Below are 21,119 nucleotides of genomic sequence, written 5' to 3'. Positions count from 1 at the left end.
AAGTTGTGCACTCATACGTATATCCTTTCAAATATGTAAACTGCTCGAAGACAGTAAGCAACAGCAATGTATAGTTATGCGACTTTTGACATGTGATCACAGCTGCAAGCGGTTTCACAAATACGAAAACATATTTTCGATTGTAAGCAGCTTTCTGAAAACGGACGGTCCGACCAGCATGTAATTATTTTAAATAGTTTCGTCGCATACGTGATAGACATCAAAAAGCATTTACAGATAGGTACACAGCAGTGTTCTTGTGAAAAGCGAGGGAGCGAGTGTGTTTATCACGGGCAAATTGTAGTTATGTCGTTGACATGTGAAGCTTTCCCCAGGCATAGCTCTGCCCGACCAGAGAGTTTCCCGCACCAAAAATTTTTCGCTGCTTTTTCCCACATTCTCCCGCGCTGGGTGATTTTTTCGCCGCTTCTTTTGCCGTTGGTCCCATCCCTAACAAAAAGCCTTACTAAAAGGTAGAGTAGTGACACGAGCCGTGGAAAAACACAACTCTCTCTCAAGAGGAAACCTCCTGTCTGTTACCGCGCGTCTTTATCTTCTTTTTTCGGAGTCGTAGTCAGCTTACGCACTCTTTCTTCTTCGCTGCCGCGTTCTTTATTGTAGACTTTCACAAGATGTTCAAATCTCTTCGTTCTGCATCTGCACTTGCCTCTCGTGCTTCTTTGGTCAGTTGCCCGCGAACAGGAACTAGTTGCCGGCCCGTCATTGCTGATCGTTTTCACATTGTATAGGCCGCTCGCCAACCCACAAAGCAGCAAAAGCGTTTCCTCAACATTCACGAGTATCTTTCCGTTGACCTTTTGCGAAAGTATGGTATCAACGCCCCCAAGGGTCAGGTCGCAAAGACTCCCGAGGAAGCATACGAAATCGCAAAGAGACTTGGTAAACTATTTCATTTTGCTTCTTTGCACGAGATACAATGCAACTGACGGGATTGTCTAAACTAGGTACCGACGATTTGGTAATCAAGGCTCAAGTTTTGGCAGGTGGCCGTGGTAAGGGCACCTTTGATAACGGATTCAAGGGCGGTGTCCGCACCTTCTCCACGTACGTATTCAGTTCATGCATGCAACCTTCTTTAGTTTCCTAACCGGATTGTCGCTGTAGTCCCGAGGAAGGCAAAGCTTTGGCTAAGAAGATGTTGGGTCACAAGTTGATCACGAAGCAGACCGGTGCTGCTGGTAAGCCATGCAACGCTGTCTACATTTGCGAGCGCAAGTATGCTCGTCGTGAATACTACTTTGCCATCTTGATGGACCGCAAGGCAGCTGGTCCCGTCGTTGTATGCTCCTCAGAGGGTGGTGTTGACATCGAAACCGTTGCCAAGGAGAACCCCGATGCTATCGTCACCATGCCCGTCGATATCAAGACCGGTCTTACCAAGGAGAAGGCTTTGGAGTTGGCCAAGCGCGTCGGTTTCAGCCCCGTCGCCGTTGACAGCGCTGCAGACACCTTTGTCAAGTTGTACACTCTCTTCCTTGAAAAGGATGCCACTCAGGTCGAAATTAACCCATTGTCCGAATCTTCCGACCACCAAGGTACGTGTGGCGAGCATTGGATAATATCTGTAGACGAAGCGTTCAAAGGATTCTGACATATGCTTCTTATTTGTTAGTCTTGTGCATGGATGCCAAGTTGAACTTTGATGACAATGCCGAATTCAGACAAAAGGATGTCTTTGAACTTCGTGACTTCACTCAAGAAGACTCCCGTGAAATCGCCGCTGCCAAGCATAACCTCAACTACATTGGTCTCGATGGTCAAATCGGCTGTCTCGGTAAGGCGTGATAGCAAAGACTCTTCAATTGAAAATTTTGCTCAACCATTATAATAGTCAACGGTGCTGGTCTTGCCATGGCAACTATGGATATTATCCAGCTTCACGGTGGCAAGCCTGCCAACTTCTTGGACGTCGGTGGTAGCGGTGAGTAGGCTGTTCAAAGGAAAGAATCCATCTGATATTTACTCATCATCGCGTATCTGATGTATATAGCTACTCCCGAGGCTGTCAAGGCCGCTTTTGAAATTATCACATCCGATCCTCACGTAAGTTTTTATTTCTTGTCTTATCCCAATAATTTGGAAATCTTACCACGCAGTTATCGTTATAGGTCACTTCTGCTTTCGTCAACATCTTTGGTGGTATTATGAGATGTGACATCATTGCTCAAGGTATTATCGCTGCTGCCAAGGATCTTGAGCTTAAGATTCCTTTGGTTGTCAGACTTCAGGGCACCAACGTCGATGAGGCAAAGAAATTGGTAACGTTTAAAGGCAAGAGGTGTCAAACATGACAAGTTTTTACTCATTCTTTGCATGTACCACATTAGATCGCCGAATCTGGTCTCCGTATCTTTGCTCTCGATGACCTTGACCTTGCTGCTCAAAAGGTCGTCAAGTTCTCTGACATTATCAAGACTGCTAGAGAAGCCAACATTGATGTTTCGTTCAACTAAACGCCATCGTACAAACTGTATATGTTATTAAAGAGACTTTAGCACTGCTTCTGTAACCGGGCTATGAAAAAGACCCAACCCCCGCATCATTCTTCTTATTTTGTTTCTCATAAAGTCATAGACGGATTGAAATATGTAATTTCTGGAACAATGTTCTACGTGTAGGTGGGCCCTGGCTGTTTGTGTCACCAGACCAATTCTGAAAATATCCTGGTACATTTTTGATTTCAGCGCTGCGTCTTCCCCTTTTCTTTCTTTCTTTCCTTCTTTCCTTCTTCTTTCCTCCACTCCTTTCTCTCCTTTGGTCTTTGGGTTGGTACTCGGGAAATACACAGCGGGGCACGCTCTCCGGATGACGGCTAACGATGGGTCCTTACGTATTCTTATCCTCATTTCTTGAACGTCATTCAGTAGCATGTGAGTCAAGACAACGATGGGCCTTTCTCTGGTACTCTAACGCCGGAATATATCATCCGTTGCAGCCCTTGTTGAAAGGAGCACCAGCGTGCCGCTGCAGTGCTGGTCAGGAGACAGAGCTTTCCCCTATGGGCTACAAGCAAGCAAGAGCGCGCGGGCACGACAGCACACGACAAAAACAAAATATGCGCGCGCGCTCTCCCCCGCCCCTGCCTGTCGTGATAGGCATACTGAAAGGCCTTGAATCTTCGAAGCTACATTTTTACATCGTCGCCTTCGGTGCTGTCTTGCACCGATCTTTTTTTCTCTTCCTCGTTCTCCCTCCTCTTTGTCAGATCCTCCTCGTCGCCGTCGACGATTAAACAGTTTTGTGACACCCCCCCCCCCCAAAAAAAACTGTCCGTATCTACCTACCTACTTTTCCGTGTGTGTGTCCGTATGTGTGTGTGTGTGTGTGTGTGTGCCCCTTTTTTTGATATGGGCGAAGATGAAGAAGAATTACTGCATTAATAAGGTTTTTTGTCCCCGGAGTTTCGAAGATGTTTGTAGGTTTCTTTTCGTGAACCAGAAGACCGACCTGAGTGCCACGTCCCCAAAGAGGAGCTTCTTTCTTCTTTTCTCGTTCTTACTCTCTCTTCTTATGACGCGGCCGCTTTCTGCTGTTGTAGCTCCACTGCTGCTATCACTTGCGACCTTTGCCGTTGCACAACAGGACCAGGACTCTGATGCCGGTACATTGTTCACCGCGACGACCAGATCGCGTCTTACCATTGTCTTATGCTTACCATCTTTCAATGCTAGCAACCGCTGAAACCACGGCGTCACCGAAACAGGCACCACTCAACCCTGAGCTTGTCCGGCGTAAGTTATACCAGTCAGCAGCAGAGGAGGAATGGAAAGGAAATAGAATGCTAAAATCCACGTTATCATAAAGCATTGACTTTGGAAGGTTTCAAGCTTGAGATCGCGCTTGCTGTGCTCTTCCTGGGTTACGTGCTCGTCTGGTTCTCTGGATCGCAGGCAAACCGCACCTTGGCGTCGCATTGGTAAAAAGCAATGGATAATTGCCTGTGATGAGCGAAACAATTTATTTGAGAAACGAAATGTTGATAGGTCATCAAAGTACCTGGACTACATCAAGCAACAATTCGCTTTGGTTGGTAAAGCTTCGGAAAAGGATGGATTGACAAAGGACGGACCTTCGGATTATATCTTGTATACTTCTGGTCGACGAAATGTTCAGTTTGCCCACTGGTGGATCAAGGTATATGATGCGATGCATTTTTTTCTTGCTTGGGGAATCAGACGTATATTTACGCAACATCCGTCCGTAGCTGAAACCACGCAGCGATCTGTTGACATGGATTCTGAAAATCGTCTTTTCCAGCATCGGTATGGGCGAGATGCCTCGCGACGAAGTGGTATGTGTAGTCTGTAAGTTTGGAAGAAAAACCGGAAAACTAATTACACTGGCATTGCAGAGCGTTGAGGCGTTGCTTAGCAAGGAAGTCAACACCCCTTTTGTATTTGCAATTTTGCCTGTTTCCAATGCCAAGTCCATCCGCGACGAACGCTATGATTTGGTATGTATACATCTTTGAACAAAATGCGTTCCAGGTTTGCTAATTTACATCTGTAGAGAACATTTACAAAACTTTCGGACGCTCCCAAGCTTCCGTTTACATTCGCAGCGTACTCTGAATCGCAAAAGCTGACGGAAGCTATCATGGCCAGCAAGATTGGCCAAGTTGTACGTTCATGCCATGAATTCAAATCACTGATTATCAGCAGCCAGCCTGCGGTGGAACCTGAAAAGTAAGCCGAGACTCACACAGACTTACAATTGCTTTTCATTGATTGATAAAACGATACGCAGTTACGGAGGAGACAAGGATATTTTTGTGCAGCTAACTTTTGATCTGTCTGCCGGCAAGCAAATGATCGAATTGGCATGCGAAATTCCAGATATCATTGCTGGGTTGCAATTCTCTCAAGACGTAAGCTGTTATTTTCCATTGTGGCTACAGCTGGTTGCTCAAACTTTCCATTAGATCAAATCCAAGTTGCGCAAGAACCGTGAAGAACTAGAAAGGAAGGCAGCCAAACTTGCTGCTGAGCAGCGAGCAGAGGAACTGGCACGCAAGAAGGCCGAGGCCAAGAAGGCTGAAGCGGAACGCGTGGCCAAATTGAGCCCTAGCGAGCAACGCAAGTGGGAAGAAAAGGAACGTGCGCGCGAACTGAAAAAGACACAAAAAAAGCGAACCAAGCGTGTATAATAAAAACGGATGTGTAAAGAACAACAAAAAAAAGGAATAGTAGTAATAATTATAGCACCGATAATACATCACAGTTCTTTTTTGTTCAAGGCGTCGCCGGCTTGTCATTTACAAGAGGCGGTTCTTGCGAGATCCAAACAGGTTTGTCGGATTCAGCTGCTGCTCGCATATGCTCCATCATCCTTTCCCGGTTGGCTTTCTCTTGTGCTTTGTTCAAAGGTGTGCCGAGGCGCTGCACACGAACGACAGTCAGCTCAGTTTCCTCGCTGGCAACACAGCATTTGCCTTACCTTTTGCATTTCCTCTTCACTCGGTACAGTGTACTTTAGCAATGCGTAGCCGAACGCAATAATGCCACCGCCATAAGCGATTCCTTTCACAATCTTGCTCATTATGTGTGCCCTGTGTGTTGCCGAAAGGGAAGTGCGCGCCCCCGGAAATGCATTGCTGGGCCGGCCCATCGCCATCACCCCGCCTCCTGCTGTGGCTTGCAGAGTTTCATGCATCATCATCATCTTAAATTACATCAAGATAGGAAGAAGGTAGAAAGTAGAGAGATAAAAGAGGTTTTATATACATCAACTTTTACTTTTTTCCGTTGGTACTTTTTTGTTGTTGCTCTTTCAAGTCAGGATGTAAATTTTACAACCATGGTCGCCAACTACCGTTCGCCACTACGGCTGCTGGTGGCGGTGGTGGTGCCTTGCTGCTGGTGGTGCAAGTAGTGACAAGCGGTGTCGTTGCCAACGTTGGTGTGGTCATAGACGAAGAGGAAGACAACGACGACGATGAAGACGAAGAAGACGATGATGACGACCGAGCAAAGGAGGAAGACAGTTCTTGGTGAACCTGTCGTTGCTTGACGACATGTGCCTCGCAGCGTTGCAGATAGTCTGCCGCCAGCGCCAAAATCTCCAATGACGTAAGATTGTCGTGAAGTTCGGGGTAGGGCAGGAGCGGCAGTGTAGGGGAGCATGAAGACGAGGAGGTTGAAGGCGAGAGGATGCTGTCAGCGGGTGATCGTTCCTTTTCATCAAAGCGGCTCATGCTGTATCGCCAAGGTGTTTGGGTGTCGAGCGGAGCTAGTTGGATTCTATCATCATCGTCATCCTCGTCAGGGTGAATGAGAGGATCACGTTTCTTTGCATGCGACAGAGGAAAGGCAGATGACATGGAGGGTAACTGCTGCTGTTGAACGCCAGTCGTAGTCGATTGCATCTGGCTCCAAGGCGGGTATACGTAGATGATGCCATCCCGATGGACGGTGTGAAGCGATTGCTGTTGTTGCTCTGCTGATGAATGGTGGTACTGATGATTGTATTGGTGGCTGTGGTGACGTCGTTGATAATGATTACGTTGCTGTCTTTGCAACTGCTGCTCCTGCTGCTGCTGCTGCTCTCGCTGTTGTTGGAGACGAGCACGATTGAATTTAGCACGGCGGTTTTGGAACCAAACCTTTTTGTATGCCAAAGGGCAAAATGTGAGTTGCACAGAAATGCCAACATTTAAAGTTCCAAACAGGATGACCACATGACGCCACATATAGTAAAACTGTAAAAAAAAATTCTTCATACCTGCACCTCACGATTTGTCATATTCAGCCTTTTGGCCAGCTGTTCGCGCAGCTCAAAGTTTGGAGTATCGGTTTCTTGGAAAAGTGCAGAAAGTGCCTGGAACTGTTCTTGGGTGATGCGTTTTCGCTTGGGCTTTGCTGGGCCAGCTTGAAGGGATAATGAAGCTGCACGTGAGTAAGGGAGAAGAAGGCAACAAATGATGATTACATTTAGATGCAATTTACCTTCTTGTGATTTAATGCGTAAGCTCTGACGAGTCTTTATTTCAGCAGCAGTAGCAGCAGTTGCGGACGAAGCGTCCACGTTAGCCTCGGTCCGCCTGGTAGTATGCGACTTTTTGCCCATCGCCAGATGCAGTGTCTTTTTGTTGTAGTGTGATAAAGTTGATTGCAGAGCTTTAGATCGATTCTCGAGATCGGTGAAGATTTTAAACAGGATATATAGATATGCGAGTTGCTTTTTGCCCTCTTTAAAAAAGGTGTTAGCTGGGAAGCCTAACAGACGAGATAGAGACAAAGAAAGAGAGGGAGAAAGAGAAAAAGAGAGAGAGGAAAGAAGAGAGATAGATAAAGAAGAAAGAAAAGGGGACAGCACCGCATTTCCAGTCAAACGCCATTTTTCGTCGGGAATCAACCGAGCTTTGAATCACTGCAGCGACAACAAAAAAAAACTGTGCGTCCAGAAAGGGATATCGTGTCACCCCGGAGTCCCTGATTCCGGCGATATTCATACACTCTCGTGTGCTTTTGGCTTTTCTGCTGGAACGGCTATCCCGCCATCCATCCGATGGGTCATTTTTATACGTACCTCTTCTGCTGGTGCAGTTGACGATGATGATCGGCAAGCGTATATCATTCTGAGCTATGCGTCATTTGTTTGCCTTTTCTTTCTGTAACCCTAAATGAACAAACCAGGGCCCAAACTGCAGCAGAGTAAAAAGGATTGATCAAAGGATGATCACTGCAAAGGCCCAACTCCAACAACAGAATATATTTTACTTGATCATGCTACAAAAACAAAGGCATATTATATACGAATTTTTCTCAAGTTGCTCACCGTGCTGGGCTTAGATACTGCATGATCAATGTACGTTACGCCGCAGCATCAACGGTAGTAGAGGCAATATACACCTTTTCCAAAAATTAATGTGGCTGCAATTTGTCGTTTTGGTGTATAAATGTATTATAAAATTTCACAAAATGCGACATTACTTTTGAGAAAAAGTGTATCTCTTTACTGGTACAGGGAGCAAGTAATTAATCCTTTTTTCCATTGCTTTATCGACCATATCCTGCAGCAAATTAATGTGTATTACAGATGATGGTCTCGGTTGCCGCCACCCCTCACGGGGTTCCCTCCGCCCTGCAATCTTGTAAAATATGTTAAGGTTTTTATTTTTTGTGAATTGTGGCCTAATTCGGTTGGACCCAGGGCAAAAAAACCATGCAATTCCCTAAATTAGCATCTGCTAAACATCTCATCTGCTGTACATATTACGTTTGGGCTAAAGCCCCTGTAATGGAAAAGCGACCAAAATAATGGGCTGTCAATAATATGAAATATACAATGGCTGCAAGGGAAGAAAAAACAAGACGTTGTGTTTGTGTGAATTTGTTGGTGTTATCGGATCGAGAAGGGAAAAATGTCCTTTCTATCAATGACGGAGTAAGGGAGGGGGCAGCATGTAACCTATCGTAAATGCATTGTGCCACAGCAGCCAGAAGGGGAGATCAGGTTGTTTTCCTGAAACGACAATTCGATTACACACTATAGCGACTAGTCGCAGTAGAGCGGCAATGTGCCTCCAAGTCCCGTGGCATGTTATCTTTCGATACGAGGATGCATTTTTCATTCCGTGTACTCCCACAATGCAACAGGTTTTCGATTCTTCGATTGTTCACCACTAGTGCGCTTTGCATGCATTCGTGCATATCGAAAATATGTAATGTTATTCAAAAGTTACGTGCTCAAAGCCAGAGCAGGCAGTTTGGTCGACCTTCTTGAAAACTTTGCCATAATGCTCGACGACTAATGTACCGTCATCATCATTTTCAGACTTTTCCTCAATTGGCATCGCAGGCCTTTGTTGCAGCTTCAAGTGAGCGCGTTATCTTCTCTTTCCTGCTTGCAAATAAAGTTTTCAAGTCCTGGCGCTTGTTGTGCATTGCAGCTGAGACGCGCACGCACACAGACACATTTACTCACTGGCTGCTTAATAATTCTACCATTACCGTCTTCACTGGTTCCGTACACTACGTCCGTCAGGTTAAAACCGCTAATTAACTATGCGCAGCTGGCCAAAAGTTAGTCTATCGTTATAGGAATTACATCCCCGTGGCAAATGTATGCGCTTTAGTGCTTCGACCTCGAGAAACTCAAGAACGAAAAACTACATCTTGCACTCGCGTTTCAGATTAAGCTCCGAGCTTTTTCATCTGCGTGACACAGTTCCCTCTTTCCATGTTTGTGATCTTGCGATAACAGTAGAGCAAGGCATTTAAATGCGTCTTTCGCCTACTACATACTCTGCTTATATTTATGATATCGCTCGCCAAATTTTGGCCGTTTCCACGGACATACATTGCAGATTCCTGATGTTCAATTAAACACAAAACCGATTGAGTGCTTACAGTTCAAGTGTTTCAAGAAGCCAGATTTACATGGTCCTCTATGTGTTGAAAACAGGAAAGGAAACATTGAGTACTGCGTCTCAATATGTATGCAAACAGGAACTACAGTAGAAAGATATTGCCTTCCCGGCACAAGACCCTGTTGCTAGTTTTTGAGGTATGATCCCAATATGCTATATGTATTGAATCTTTTTCACCATGCTAGATTAAAGCAAGCCTCAATATCACTGGTTCGATATCCTAATGTCTCGATGTCCATGCTGACATGGCTAGCGAGCGTTCCTCCGTGGGGTTCTTCTTTCTAACGTCCCAGTGAGACGATGATTATTATTTGAAGGTTGGAAATGGTGAAAGAAGTACGACGATCTGCATTTCCATCTATCGCCTTTTTCATGGAAAGTGAGCATATCGGATAGAAGTCATGGACTCCTTCTATAGCATATGTAGGCGAGTACTACTGCGCTTCATGAAATGTGGATCCAAGAAAAGGAAATAGTAGGCAATTCACTCCAAAGTGATCTGGCTGCTTTTGCTATCTTGAGGCAGATATTATATGAATACATACTGGCAATCCAAGCGCATTCTTCGGACATACAACGTAGATCTTTCCGTGGGATACGAAGTATGAACGTTAATTTAAGTGTGCTATCGATCTAGTCAAAAAAGGGACAACTTTCATTTCGGAAGTATAGAATTCGATGCCGACCGTCATTTAAGCTCGTTTCTGTTACGCAATGACGGAAGTGACCTGATAACAGGGAAGGAAAACCCGCCGCTTTATTGGACATATCCGACGAATAGGAACCCGAGCGCAGGTTTCCCTCAATTTTATCTGCAGTGCTGCACGTGCACAAACATCAACTGTGGCAACAAAACAAAAGGTTGTCCTCCTTTCCTGTTGGGAATTAATAAAACAAGTTCAGCTCATGAATACTATGAAAATGAGCTGGGAAAGTTTATACAAGAATTAGAGAGAAATCTATTATATCATTCGATAATTCTCTACAGATTGGGGTGGAAAGAGTTGATAACATGTTAGGCTAAGCGCGGTATGCCTCACCATCAGCGGAGTGATCCTGTCTCTTGCCCAGGGCCCAACTATCGCGGAATGCATTGTATGCAGAATCACATAATCCGATCGCTGCCTGACAAGAAAAGCAGGTTTTTGGACCGGTTAGCAATGATCTGTTGTGAAGGGAATGCTTTTCCAACAGCAACAAGGTTGGGGGAAGAGAAAAAAATTTGTGCGGAGCAAAAACGGTGAGATGCTGCAACGCCTCTCCTCCTCTTGCTCCTCCAGCTTTTGCTTTTTATGGATACAATTGTCTTTTGAAACTAAATAAACAACAGAAAGGGCGTCTACGTGCAGATCCAGACGCTCCCTCCTCCTCCTCTGCGTCCATGTAATTTGCTCGCCCAGTTTGTAATAATAGTCACAGCCAGGGTGCAGTGCAATGTGATGTTGTCGTTATCTTATTAATCGGCATGATGCAGAAATGCACGCAGAAAAAAGAAGAGGAAGACAGAGGAAAGGGACCACACTAGCGGCACCTGAAACTGCACTATCCTCTTTTTGACTTGTGTTTCAAATACTTTTGGCATCACCTTGAAGTAAATTGACCAGATCTGTTACAGATGCAATATCCACTGCAAATACCGGCGCTAGCAAAGGCTTAATTTACAGCAAGCAAAGAGTACTTGCTACAAAGCAACGTAAAACTAGGTGCTTTTCTGCATTTCTGGTGCCGAGAGCGAAATAGATTGACCTGAGCGATGTGCCTGGTAGAAGTCATCGAAAGATGTGCAAATTACGATGATCCTTAAAATATTTGCTTTAAATACGAGCAAACTTTTTGCGAACCCCTTTTTGTTGATGGATGCCTCAAACTGTTGTTGAAGAGTGTTTTTTCTTTTCTTTTGATGTGTCGGAACAAGAGCAACAAGTTGCGCGGTGTCCGAACGGTGGATTGAGCATTTCACCGCCGTAAACTCTGTTTTTCCTAAACCAAAGAAAAAAAAAACGCAGAATAGTTTTGTGTTTTGTGTGTGTGTCGCACATTGTTCCGTCGGTTTTTAACGCAAACATCTCCAAGTCACGGCTTGTTCACGCGCTTGATCTCTCTTTGTCCTGGTTCACCTCTCTACTTGAAAGACGTCATTGAGAAAACCTTTCAAGGCGCAGCCGGTCTTTTTTAGTCTTTTCTGTCGCAAGTTTTCCCTCTTTTGAGCGGTGTTATGAAACGCTCATCTCCCACTGCAGATAGTAATCGTACGTCAAAGAAAATCTGCACTAGAAAGTCATCGTCATCGAATACGGCTTTATCGCCATCACCCGTCCCTGATTCAGTAGCCTCCTCCAATAACGACACCTCAGTCGTCATAGACACCAAGAACTCTCAACAACAACAAAAGCAACAAGACTCGCACGCTCACACGACAATTCAAAACACAGAAGAGAGTTCTCCCTCCAATCGCTCTTCCGAATCTCGTTCACCAGACCCGAGGGCGCCAGAAACTACTTGTACGACCCCCGCCGCCGCAGACAACACTAACATGAGCGTAGCAGTTCTGGATCATATCCAGGACATCATTGTTAACCTTGACAAAGGCAGGATAGACTACTGTCTTAGCAACCGCCTGACTGGAGAGAAGCTTGATAAGCTTGACTCTAAAAATGCCGAGCTGGCAACTAGCCTCGATGCTGCCCTGAAAAATATTGCCCAGCGTCAATTGCAATTGGAGACAGAAAATCTTAGATACCGCATTGCCATTCAACAACAGCATCAAATTCTAACATGCCACCAACCCGAAGACCACCACCGCTCTGCAACTGCAAACTCTTCTAGTCAGGAGGACGATGTCCCACTGCCCACCTCAACCGTCACCACGACGACCGCCGCCGCCGAAGATGATACCAAGGAACACGATGCCCACATGACCCCCGAGGACGGAATCCCTTCTGTGAAGGACTCCTCCATGATCGATATCCTGCAAACCACTGTTCACCCTGTTGTCTCGCTTTCCTCATCTACTGGTAATTTTTAACTCATATATACCTATGCTGACCCAACTGCTCCTCCAAGGAACGACACTGATAGCTGACTCGCTTTTTTACTTTTATTTTATTTTTATTTTTTCAAGTGACCTCATCATCTGGTACTGATCAGGGCCACTCCGGATCTGCTACTGCTACAACAACAACCTCTGCTATGCCTACACCACCATTTACTGTCGGACATGGATCCTCTGCTTTCCCTGTTTTATTCGGCTCTGAATCTTCCGGTCTTCCTCTCATCCCCTCCGGTGCTGCGTCTAACGCTGCCGGAGGAGACAGCGTCGTATGCCCCAACTGTGTCATCCAAGCTGTAAACGTCGCCTCCGCTATCTCTGCTGGTGATCTGCGCCAGCGCATCACCTGCCGTCACGAGCGCTACTCGTCTGGCGCTCCCATCCCGCCAAACTCGCCAATCAACACTCTGAAAACCGCTGTAAATGCCATGGCCAACCTTCTGCAACGTGTCACTGACGAGGTCACTCATCTTGCTCACGAGACTGCCGTGAAAGGCAAACTCGGGGTCCAAGCTAGATTAGATTCGCAAATGTCCGGCGTCTGGCGCGAAGTCGTCGTCGACCTCAACAGCATGACGCGCAACCATCTCGAACAAGTTCGCGATATCGCTGACGTATCTACCGCCATTGCCCGCGGTGATCTAAGCAAAGCCATGACTGTCCCTGTCAAGGGCGAAACTCTGCTTTTGAAGAACACGTTTAACACTATGGGTACGTACAAGACAGAATCTTTTTGTGTCCACCGCCACCGCCACCTGCTGACAAACAAACAACAATCTAGTCAACCAACTCAACACGTTCGCATCTGAAGTGTCACGCGTCGCTCACGAAGTCGGCACTGAGGGTAAACTCGGCGTACAAGCCAAGGTCGCCGGCGCCGACGGCATTTGGAAAGAACTGACGGACAATGTAAACACCATGGCGGATAATCTAACTAACCAAGTGCGCGATATTGCACAAGTCTCGAAATCGGTCGCTCGAGGTGACCTAACAAAGAAGGTGACTGTCGAAGTTCGCGGTGAGATGCTCGATTTGAAGAATACTATCAATACCATGGTCGACCAGGTAAGAGAGAAGAAACGATGATGGATGAGAAAACAACGTTGCCCCCTTCTGACCTGGATGGTAGCTTTCCACATTTGCAACTGAAGTTACACGTGTCTCGCTTGAAGTCGGCACGGAAGGCATCCTGGGAGGCCAAGCTGTTGTCAAGGATGTAGCCGGAACATGGAAAGACTTAACGGATAACGTCAACCTCATGGCATGCAAGATCACCGACCAGGTTCGGGATATTGCGGCAGTTGCAAAGGCTGTTGCAAAGGGTGATCTGAGCAAGAAGGTTACTGCAAATGCACAAGGCGAAGTTCTTGAATTGAAGAATACCATGAACAGAATGGTATGGAATAATAATGGATGGGTTGAATAATGTCAGCCCAAACTTACATTTATATATTTTTTCCCCAGGTGGATCAATTAACGCTTTTCTCGGCTGAAGTACGGCGTGTATCGCTTGAAGTCGGCGTCGAAGGCAAACTTGGCGGCCAAGCTGTCGTCAAGGACGTCGGTGGTGCATGGAAAGATCTCACGGATAACGTCAACACGATGGCAGCCAATCTTACGACCCAAGTACGATCTATAGCCGAAGTTACGAAAGCCGTCGCAAAGGGAGATTTATCAAAGAAGATCGACGTAGAAACGCGGGGAGAGATTCTTGACTTGAAGAACACGGTCAACAACATGGTAGATCAACTACGGGTGTTCTCGACAGAAGTAACGAGGGTCGCAAAGGAAGTCGGCACGGAGGGTAAACTTGGTGGCCAAGCCTTGGTACCCAATGTGGATGGCACCTGGAAAGATCTCACAGACAATGTCAACACAATGGCAACGAATTTGACAACGCAAGTCCGATCCATTGCAGTCGTTACCAAGGCTGTAGCCAACGGTGATCTCTCAAAGAAGATCTGGGTCACTGTCAGCGGTGAAATTTCCGATCTAAAGGATACAGTCAACAACATGGTTGATCAACTTCGAGTATTTGCGTCCGAAGTCACACGTGTAGCGAGAGAAGTCGGTACTGAAGGCAAACTGGGCGGCGAAGCTATTGTACCGAGTGTCAGCGGCACGTGGAAAGATCTAACGGATAATGTCAATACAATGGCCGCGAATTTGACGACACAGGTGCGATCCATAGCGCAAGTCACCAAGGCTGTAGCGAAAGGCGATCTATCAAAGAAAATCGATGTCGAAACGCAAGGAGAAATCTTGGATCTCAAGAACACCGTCAACAACATGGTCGACCAACTCAATGTATTTGCAGACGAAGTAACGAGGGTCGCAAAGGAAGTAGGCACAGATGGCAAGCTGGGTGGACAGGCCATGGTACCCAACGTCGACGGTACATGGATGGACCTTACGGACAACGTCAACCAAATGGCTGCCAATCTCACAACACAGGTGCGATCTATAGCCGAAGTAACAAAAGCTGTAGCCAACGGCGATTTGAGCAAGAAGATCGAAGTTGAAACGAGAGGCGAAATTCTGGAACTTAAGAATATTGTCAACAACATGGTTGACCAGCTCCGTGTATTTGCATCCGAAGTAACTCGAGTGTCCAAAGAAGTCGGTACGGAAGGCAAGCTCGGAGGCCAAGCTGTCGTTAAGGGAGTAGCCGGTACATGGTACGAGCTTACGAGCAATGTCAATATCATGGCCGCCAACCTGACCGATCAAGTACGCTCCATCGCTGAAGTCACCAAAGCTGTGGCCTTGGGTGATCTATCAAAGAAGATCGAAGTAGAGAGCGGGGGTGAAATTCTTGAGCTCAAGAATATTGTCAACAACATGGTCGATCAGCTGCGTATATTTGCGTCAGAAGTCACTCGAGTGTCCAAAGAAGTCGGAACTGAAGGCAAACTGGGTGGCCAGGCTGTCGTCCAGGGTGTCGCCGGCACGTGGCATGAACTCACCGATAATGTGAACCAAATGGCTGCCAACTTGACGAATCAAGTACGATCTATCGCAGAAGTCACAAAGGCTGTCGCTCACGGCGACTTGAGCAAAAAGATTGAAGTTGAAAGTGGTGGTGAGATACTAGAACTCAAGAACATAGTCAACAACATGGTGGATCAATTGCGTGTGTTTGCCTCCGAAGTAACACGAGTCGCTCGCGAGGTCGGCACGGAAGGAAAACTTGGCGGTCAAGCGATGGTCGAAGGCGTTGCTGGCACCTGGATGGACTTGACCGATAATGTCAATACCATGGCCGCAAATCTAACGACTCAAGTACGCTCCATTGCCCAAGTCACAAAGGCTGTCGCCAACGGTGATCTATCCAAAAAGATCGACGTTGAAACGCGCGGAGAAATCCTTGATCTAAAGAACACCGTAAATAACATGGTCGACCAGCTCAGGGTATTCGCTTCTGAAGTCACACGCGTTGCGCGCGAAGTAGGCACCGACGGCAAGCTCGGCGGCCAAGCTGTTGTGCAGGGAGTCGCTGGTACCTGGAACGAACTCACAGATAATGTCAATATCATGGCTGCCAATCTCACAAGCCAAGTGCGATCTATCGCGGAAGTGACAAAGGCGGTCGCGCTGGGCGATCTGTCAAAGAAGATTGAAGTGGAAAGTGGTGGCGAAATCCTCGAACTCAAAAACATTGTCAACAACATGGTCGACCAACTACGAATCTTTGCATCTGAAGTCACTCGAGTGTCCAAAGAAGTTGGAACAGAAGGCAAACTGGGCGGACAGGCTGTTGTGCAGGGAGTCGCTGGTACCTGGAACGAACTTACAGATAACGTCAACATTATGGCCGCCAATTTGACGACTCAAGTGCGATCGATCGCAGAAGTTACCAAGGCTGTCGCCAGCGGTGATTTGAGCAAAAAGATTGAAGTCGAGACCAAGGGTGAAATCCTGGATCTCAAGAATATCGTCAACAACATGGTGGATCAGCTCAGGGTGTTCGCTTCTGAAGTCACACGTGTTGCGCGCGAAGTCGGCACCGAAGGAAAGCTTGGTGGACAAGCTGTTGTCCACGGCGTTGCTGGAACTTGGATGGATCTAACAGACAATGTCAATACAATGGCTGCTAACTTGACTACCCAAGTACGCTCTATTGCTCAGGTCACAAAAGCTGTCGCCAACGGTGACCTATCAAAGAAGATTGATGTTGAAACCCGTGGAGAAATCCTGGATCTCAAGAACACTGTGAACAACATGGTCGACCAGCTCAGGGTATTTGCTGCTGAAGTCACAAGGGTTTCCAAAGAAGTCGGTACCGAAGGCAAACTTGGCGGTCAAGCCATGGTTGAAGGCGTGGCCGGCACGTGGCTCGATCTTACCGATAATGTCAATACGATGGCTGCTAATCTTACGACCCAAGTACGCTCGATTGCCCAGGTCACGAAAGCCGTGGCGCTTGGTGATCTATCAAAGAAGATCGAGGTGGAAACTCGCGGTGAAATTTTGGAGCTCAAGAACATTGTAAATGATATGGTGGATCAATTGAGGATATTTGCTTCCGAAGTGACGAGGGTGTCCAAGGAAGTCGGTACAGAAGGAAAACTTGGTGGACAAGCTGTCGTCCAAGGCGTAGCCGGCACCTGGTACGAGCTTACTGACAATGTCAATATAATGGCTGCAAATCTGACCAACCAAGTGCGGTCTATCGCCGAAGTTACAAAAGCTGTTGCGCTGGGCGACCTTTCCAAGAAGATTGAAGTCGAGAGTGGTGGTGAAATCTTGGAACTCAAGAATATCGTCAATAACATGGTTGATCAACTCAGGGTATTCTCTACAGAAGTAACACGCGTGGCCCGCGAGGTCGGCACCGAAGGCAAACTCGGTGGTCAGGCGATCGTGCAAGGTGTGGCTGGTACTTGGTACGAGCTCACGGATAACGTTAACATCATGGCTGCCAACTTGACAAACCAAGTGCGTTCCATCGCTGAAGTCACAAAGGCCGTCGCGCTGGGTGATCTTTCCAAGAAGATCGAAGTTGAAAGTGGTGGCGAAATTCTAGAACTCAAGAATATTGTGAATGACATGGTTGATCAACTACGTGTATTCTCAACAGAAGTAACGAGGGTCGCCCGTGAAGTTGGCACAGAAGGAAAACTAGGCGGTCAAGCTATTGTTCAAGGTGTCGCGGGTACATGGAAGGATTTGACAGATAACGTCAACATGATGGCTGGCAATCTTACTACCCAAGTACGCTCGATCGCAACCGTCACGACGGCTGTAGCTAAGGGTGACTTGTCGCGAAAGATTGTTGTGGAAGTCCAGGGCGAGATACTAGAACTAAAGTAAGTTAGCAAATGAGTTGGTGGCCTTTATGCTGTTCATGAAATCTAAACATATGTTATCTTTAGGGACACAGTCAACTCCATGGTAGACCAACTGCGTGTCTTTGCAGCTGAAGTTACACGAGTCGCTAGAGAAGTCGGCACCGAGGGTATGCTTGGTGGTCAGGCAACGATTATTGGAGTCGATGGCACTTGGAAGGACCTCACGGACAATGTCAATTTGATGGCCAGCAATCTTACGGATCAGCTTCGAGCGATTGCAGCTGTGTGTAAAGCTGTTGCTCAAGGTGATCTCTCAAAGAAGATCGAAGTTGAAGTACACGGAGAAATTGCAGAACTCAAGAATACCATTAATACCATGGTGGACCAGCTCAACTCGTTTGCATCCGAGGTGACACGGGTTGCGCGCGAAGTCGGTACAGAGGGCAAGCTGGGTGTACAAGCCGAAGTAGAAGATGTCGAAGGTGTATGGCGCGAGATTACAAGCAATGTGAATACGATGGCATCGAATTTGACGACACAAGTCCGAGCATTTGCACAGATTTCTGCATCAGCAACCGAAAACGACTTTTCACGCTTGATCACTGTTGAAGCATCCGGTGAAATGGACTCTCTAAAGACCAAGATTAATCAAATGGTAGCATCATTGCGAGATGCTATCCAAAAGAACAGACAGGCCAAGGAAGCTGCCGAGTTGGCCAACAGATCCAAGAGCGAATTTTTGGCAAATATGTCACACGAAATCAGAACACCTATGAACGGCATTATTGGCATGACATCGTTGACGCTGGAAACCGAACTCACTCGACAGCAACGTGAAAACCTCATGATCGTATCCAGTCTTGCAAACAGTCTGCTCACTATCATTGACGACATTTTGGATATCTCAAAGATTGAGGCTGGACGAATGACGATCGAATCCATTCCATTCTCTTTAAGATCAGCAATTTTCAGCGTGCTAAAGACCCTGGCTGTGAAAGCAAACCAGAAGAAACTCAACTTGATCTACAATGTCGATAACTCTATCCCAGATCAGCTCGTGGGTGATCCCCTTCGATTGCGACAAGTTATCACCAATTTGATCGGCAACGCGGTCAAGTTTACAAACCAGGGCGAGGTCGTGCTGCAAACGAGAGCGGTGGAAATGCAGGGCGACCACGTCAAGGTCGAATTTTGTGTTAGCGATACCGGTATTGGTATTCCATCAGACAAACTAGACGTTATCTTTGATACTTTTGCCCAGGCAGATGGTGGAACTACGTAAGTCGCCAAAAGAAAAGGACAGAGAAAGAGAGAGATGATTAATAACTTGGATGTGTATAGTCGCAAGTACGGTGGCACTGGTCTCGGTCTATCCATCTCCAAGCACTTTGTGCAATTGATGGGTGGTACGCTTTGGGTCGAGTCCATGTACGGTCGAGGCTCGCAGTTCTACTTTACAGTGAATCTAAGACGCTACGAGATGGCTGAGCGAGAATACATGGAGAAGTTGGCACGATTCCAAGGACGACGGGTACTTTGCGTCGAAACCGTGGCAGACCAAGCGGATTTGATGGGTAAGATAGCCGCACTCGGACTCAAGCCTTCTCGAGTTACGAGCATCGACGAAGCTACGAATGCAGCAGATGCAGGCACGAGCCAAGAGAAGCATGCACCTTTGTTCGATACGCTCATCGTCGACAAGATGGCGCACGCTGAACGTATTCGAGAGAGTGTACATTTGCGATTTACTCCGATTGTACTTATCACACCCGAGATCCATCCATTGAATATGAAACTGTGCATTGATCTCGGTATCACCAGTTACATCAATTCACCAGTCAACCTACCCGATCTGGCGCACGCTCTTTTGCCAGCCCTAGAAAACCACGTTGCGCTACCAAGCGATGCTGCCAAATCGGCCTCTTTAGAAATTTTGCTTGCAGAAGACAACATTGTCAACCAGAAACTAGCAGTACGCATCCTGGAGAAATTTGGCCACCATGTCAAGATTGTATCGAACGGGCAGCTGGCTGTGGAAGCCTTCCAGTCTCAATCCTTTGATTTGATATTAATGGATGTACAGATGCCCGTCATGGGTGGCTACGAAGCGACACGCAAGATCCGTGAGATTGAACAACAGTCTGGTACTGGAAGTCACATCCCTATCATTGCATTAACTGCACACGCCATGATAGGCGATAGGGAGAAATGTATTCAATCTGGCATGGTATGAAGCATCTCACCTTTTGCGTACGGAAAACTTTACATTTTTTTTTGCTTACTCGCCTCCCTTTTTGCATAGGACGAATATGTTACCAAACCATTGCGTTTCCCCGAACTGATTTCTGCTATCAAGAAGTTCAGTCCTCACGCGAATCATACCATGCGACCTAGCAAATCCTAGTTTATAATTTCCATATTATGTCATTTTTTGTTATTGTTCTTTCTCTCTTTACGTTGTTGGCCATCCTCATCCTTGCATCATTTTGGATCCTTTCAGATGCTGTACATATCTATCTTGAAATTAAAAAGACACACATACATATATCAGTATAATCTTTATTTGTAATTTTGGGCCTCCACAACTTGCATGCAGGAGGAGGCAAGAAGTTTGGTCGATGCGGCCATGTTTGTAATCACGTTTTTCGATACTGCCTCGCGCAGAAGTTTACGTGTATATTAAAGTTTGTTGGTAATTGATCGCATACAAACGTTTCTCTGCGCGCTTGGATAGCATTCTTGATGTCGATAGCGGTGGGCACGCGGGTGACTTTTTGAGTTCGTATAACGTTGCAGTTTCGATCCAAAATTTTTACACAGCGCAGTGTGATTGCCAAAGGGAAGAAAGACAGCAGCAGCAGTACCAGCAGCAGCAGACCTGTCCAGCCAGTTTGTCGATCTCAAGTACATATTCATCCCTGTAGATCATTTGCACGAGATAGAGATAGTAGATATATTCTAGAGCCATGTACATGGGTTATCGAGATGCACGGCGTGTGGGTGAGCACGGATCGGTAATGCTTTCAAAAAGGAAAGGGATGCCCCCAGCAGCGGACTTGTTAAGTCAGTAATCTTTCTTCTGTTTGGTAGGCCCATGCCAGGGAGGATTTTCTGGCAAATGAGGCTAGTCCCAGAAAGGAAGACAACGATGCCAATGTACCACAATTACAGATGACCACAAGGCAGGGTATGCACACTGCGGCGATGAGCGATGCTATCTCGTGTAACATAGCTTCGCTGAACCGACTCAAAAGGAAAGCGATCATCGGACTCGGATGACTTTAAATCGCTTGGCTAGTGTTTCCAGTAACACGGGTGGCAATAAAGTCTATTCCTTACAGACCCTCTTGAGACTTTCAAGACAGCTCAAAAATAGATTGCCGTTGCT

General features: G+C 46.6%; 5 protein-coding genes across 5 annotated transcripts; 3 read left to right on the top strand and 2 right to left on the bottom strand.

The window, feature by feature from the left end:
* Positions 1-632: 632 nt before the first annotated feature.
* Positions 633-2,474, top strand: VTP01DRAFT_9166 (uncharacterized protein; the record flags this gene model as incomplete). The annotated part of the gene is made up of 9 exons (XM_069388368.1): positions 633-683; positions 750-900; positions 966-1,065; positions 1,126-1,556; positions 1,634-1,795; positions 1,853-1,942; positions 2,012-2,064; positions 2,130-2,279; positions 2,349-2,474. The coding sequence occupies 9 exons, from the start codon at positions 633-635 to the stop codon at positions 2,472-2,474; spliced, it is 1,314 nt and encodes a 437-aa protein (XP_069240672.1).
* Positions 2,475-3,531: 1,057 nt separating this feature from the next.
* On the top strand, positions 3,532-5,167 carry VTP01DRAFT_9165 (uncharacterized protein; the record flags this gene model as incomplete). The annotated part of the gene is made up of 9 exons (XM_069388367.1): positions 3,532-3,622; positions 3,693-3,752; positions 3,826-3,937; positions 4,005-4,155; positions 4,226-4,312; positions 4,373-4,474; positions 4,531-4,706; positions 4,768-4,888; positions 4,943-5,167. The coding sequence occupies 9 exons, from the start codon at positions 3,532-3,534 to the stop codon at positions 5,165-5,167; spliced, it is 1,125 nt and encodes a 374-aa protein (XP_069240671.1).
* An 85-nt stretch (positions 5,168-5,252) lies between these two features.
* Positions 5,253-5,559, bottom strand: VTP01DRAFT_9164 (uncharacterized protein; the record flags this gene model as incomplete). Its single annotated transcript, XM_069388366.1, has 2 exons — positions 5,253-5,399; positions 5,458-5,559. The coding sequence occupies 2 exons, from the start codon at positions 5,557-5,559 to the stop codon at positions 5,253-5,255; spliced, it is 249 nt and encodes an 82-aa protein (XP_069240670.1).
* A 250-nt stretch (positions 5,560-5,809) lies between these two features.
* Positions 5,810-7,596, bottom strand: VTP01DRAFT_9163 (uncharacterized protein; the record flags this gene model as incomplete). The annotated part of the gene is made up of 4 exons (XM_069388365.1): positions 5,810-6,622; positions 6,742-6,905; positions 6,966-7,197; positions 7,549-7,596. 4 exons carry the CDS (start codon positions 7,594-7,596, stop codon positions 5,810-5,812), a joined length of 1,257 nt encoding a protein of 418 aa, XP_069240669.1.
* Positions 7,597-11,606: 4,010 nt separating this feature from the next.
* Positions 11,607-20,135, top strand: VTP01DRAFT_9162 (uncharacterized protein; the record flags this gene model as incomplete). The annotated part of the gene is made up of 8 exons (XM_069388364.1): positions 11,607-12,405; positions 12,513-13,151; positions 13,222-13,505; positions 13,570-13,836; positions 13,905-17,749; positions 17,816-19,009; positions 19,073-19,958; positions 20,034-20,135. 8 exons carry the CDS (start codon positions 11,607-11,609, stop codon positions 20,133-20,135), a joined length of 8,016 nt encoding a protein of 2,671 aa, XP_069240668.1.
* Positions 20,136-21,119: the final 984 nt, after the last annotated feature.

Source organism: Rhizomucor pusillus (genome assembly GCF_041956525.1).
Source record: "Rhizomucor pusillus strain CBS 183.67 unplaced genomic scaffold VTP01scaffold_6, whole genome shotgun sequence".
NCBI classification, from domain to species: domain Eukaryota; kingdom Fungi; phylum Mucoromycota; class Mucoromycetes; order Mucorales; family Lichtheimiaceae; genus Rhizomucor; species Rhizomucor pusillus.
The sequence above is the reverse complement of the archived record's forward strand: the minus strand, read 5'-3'. Positions and strand labels throughout refer to the sequence as shown.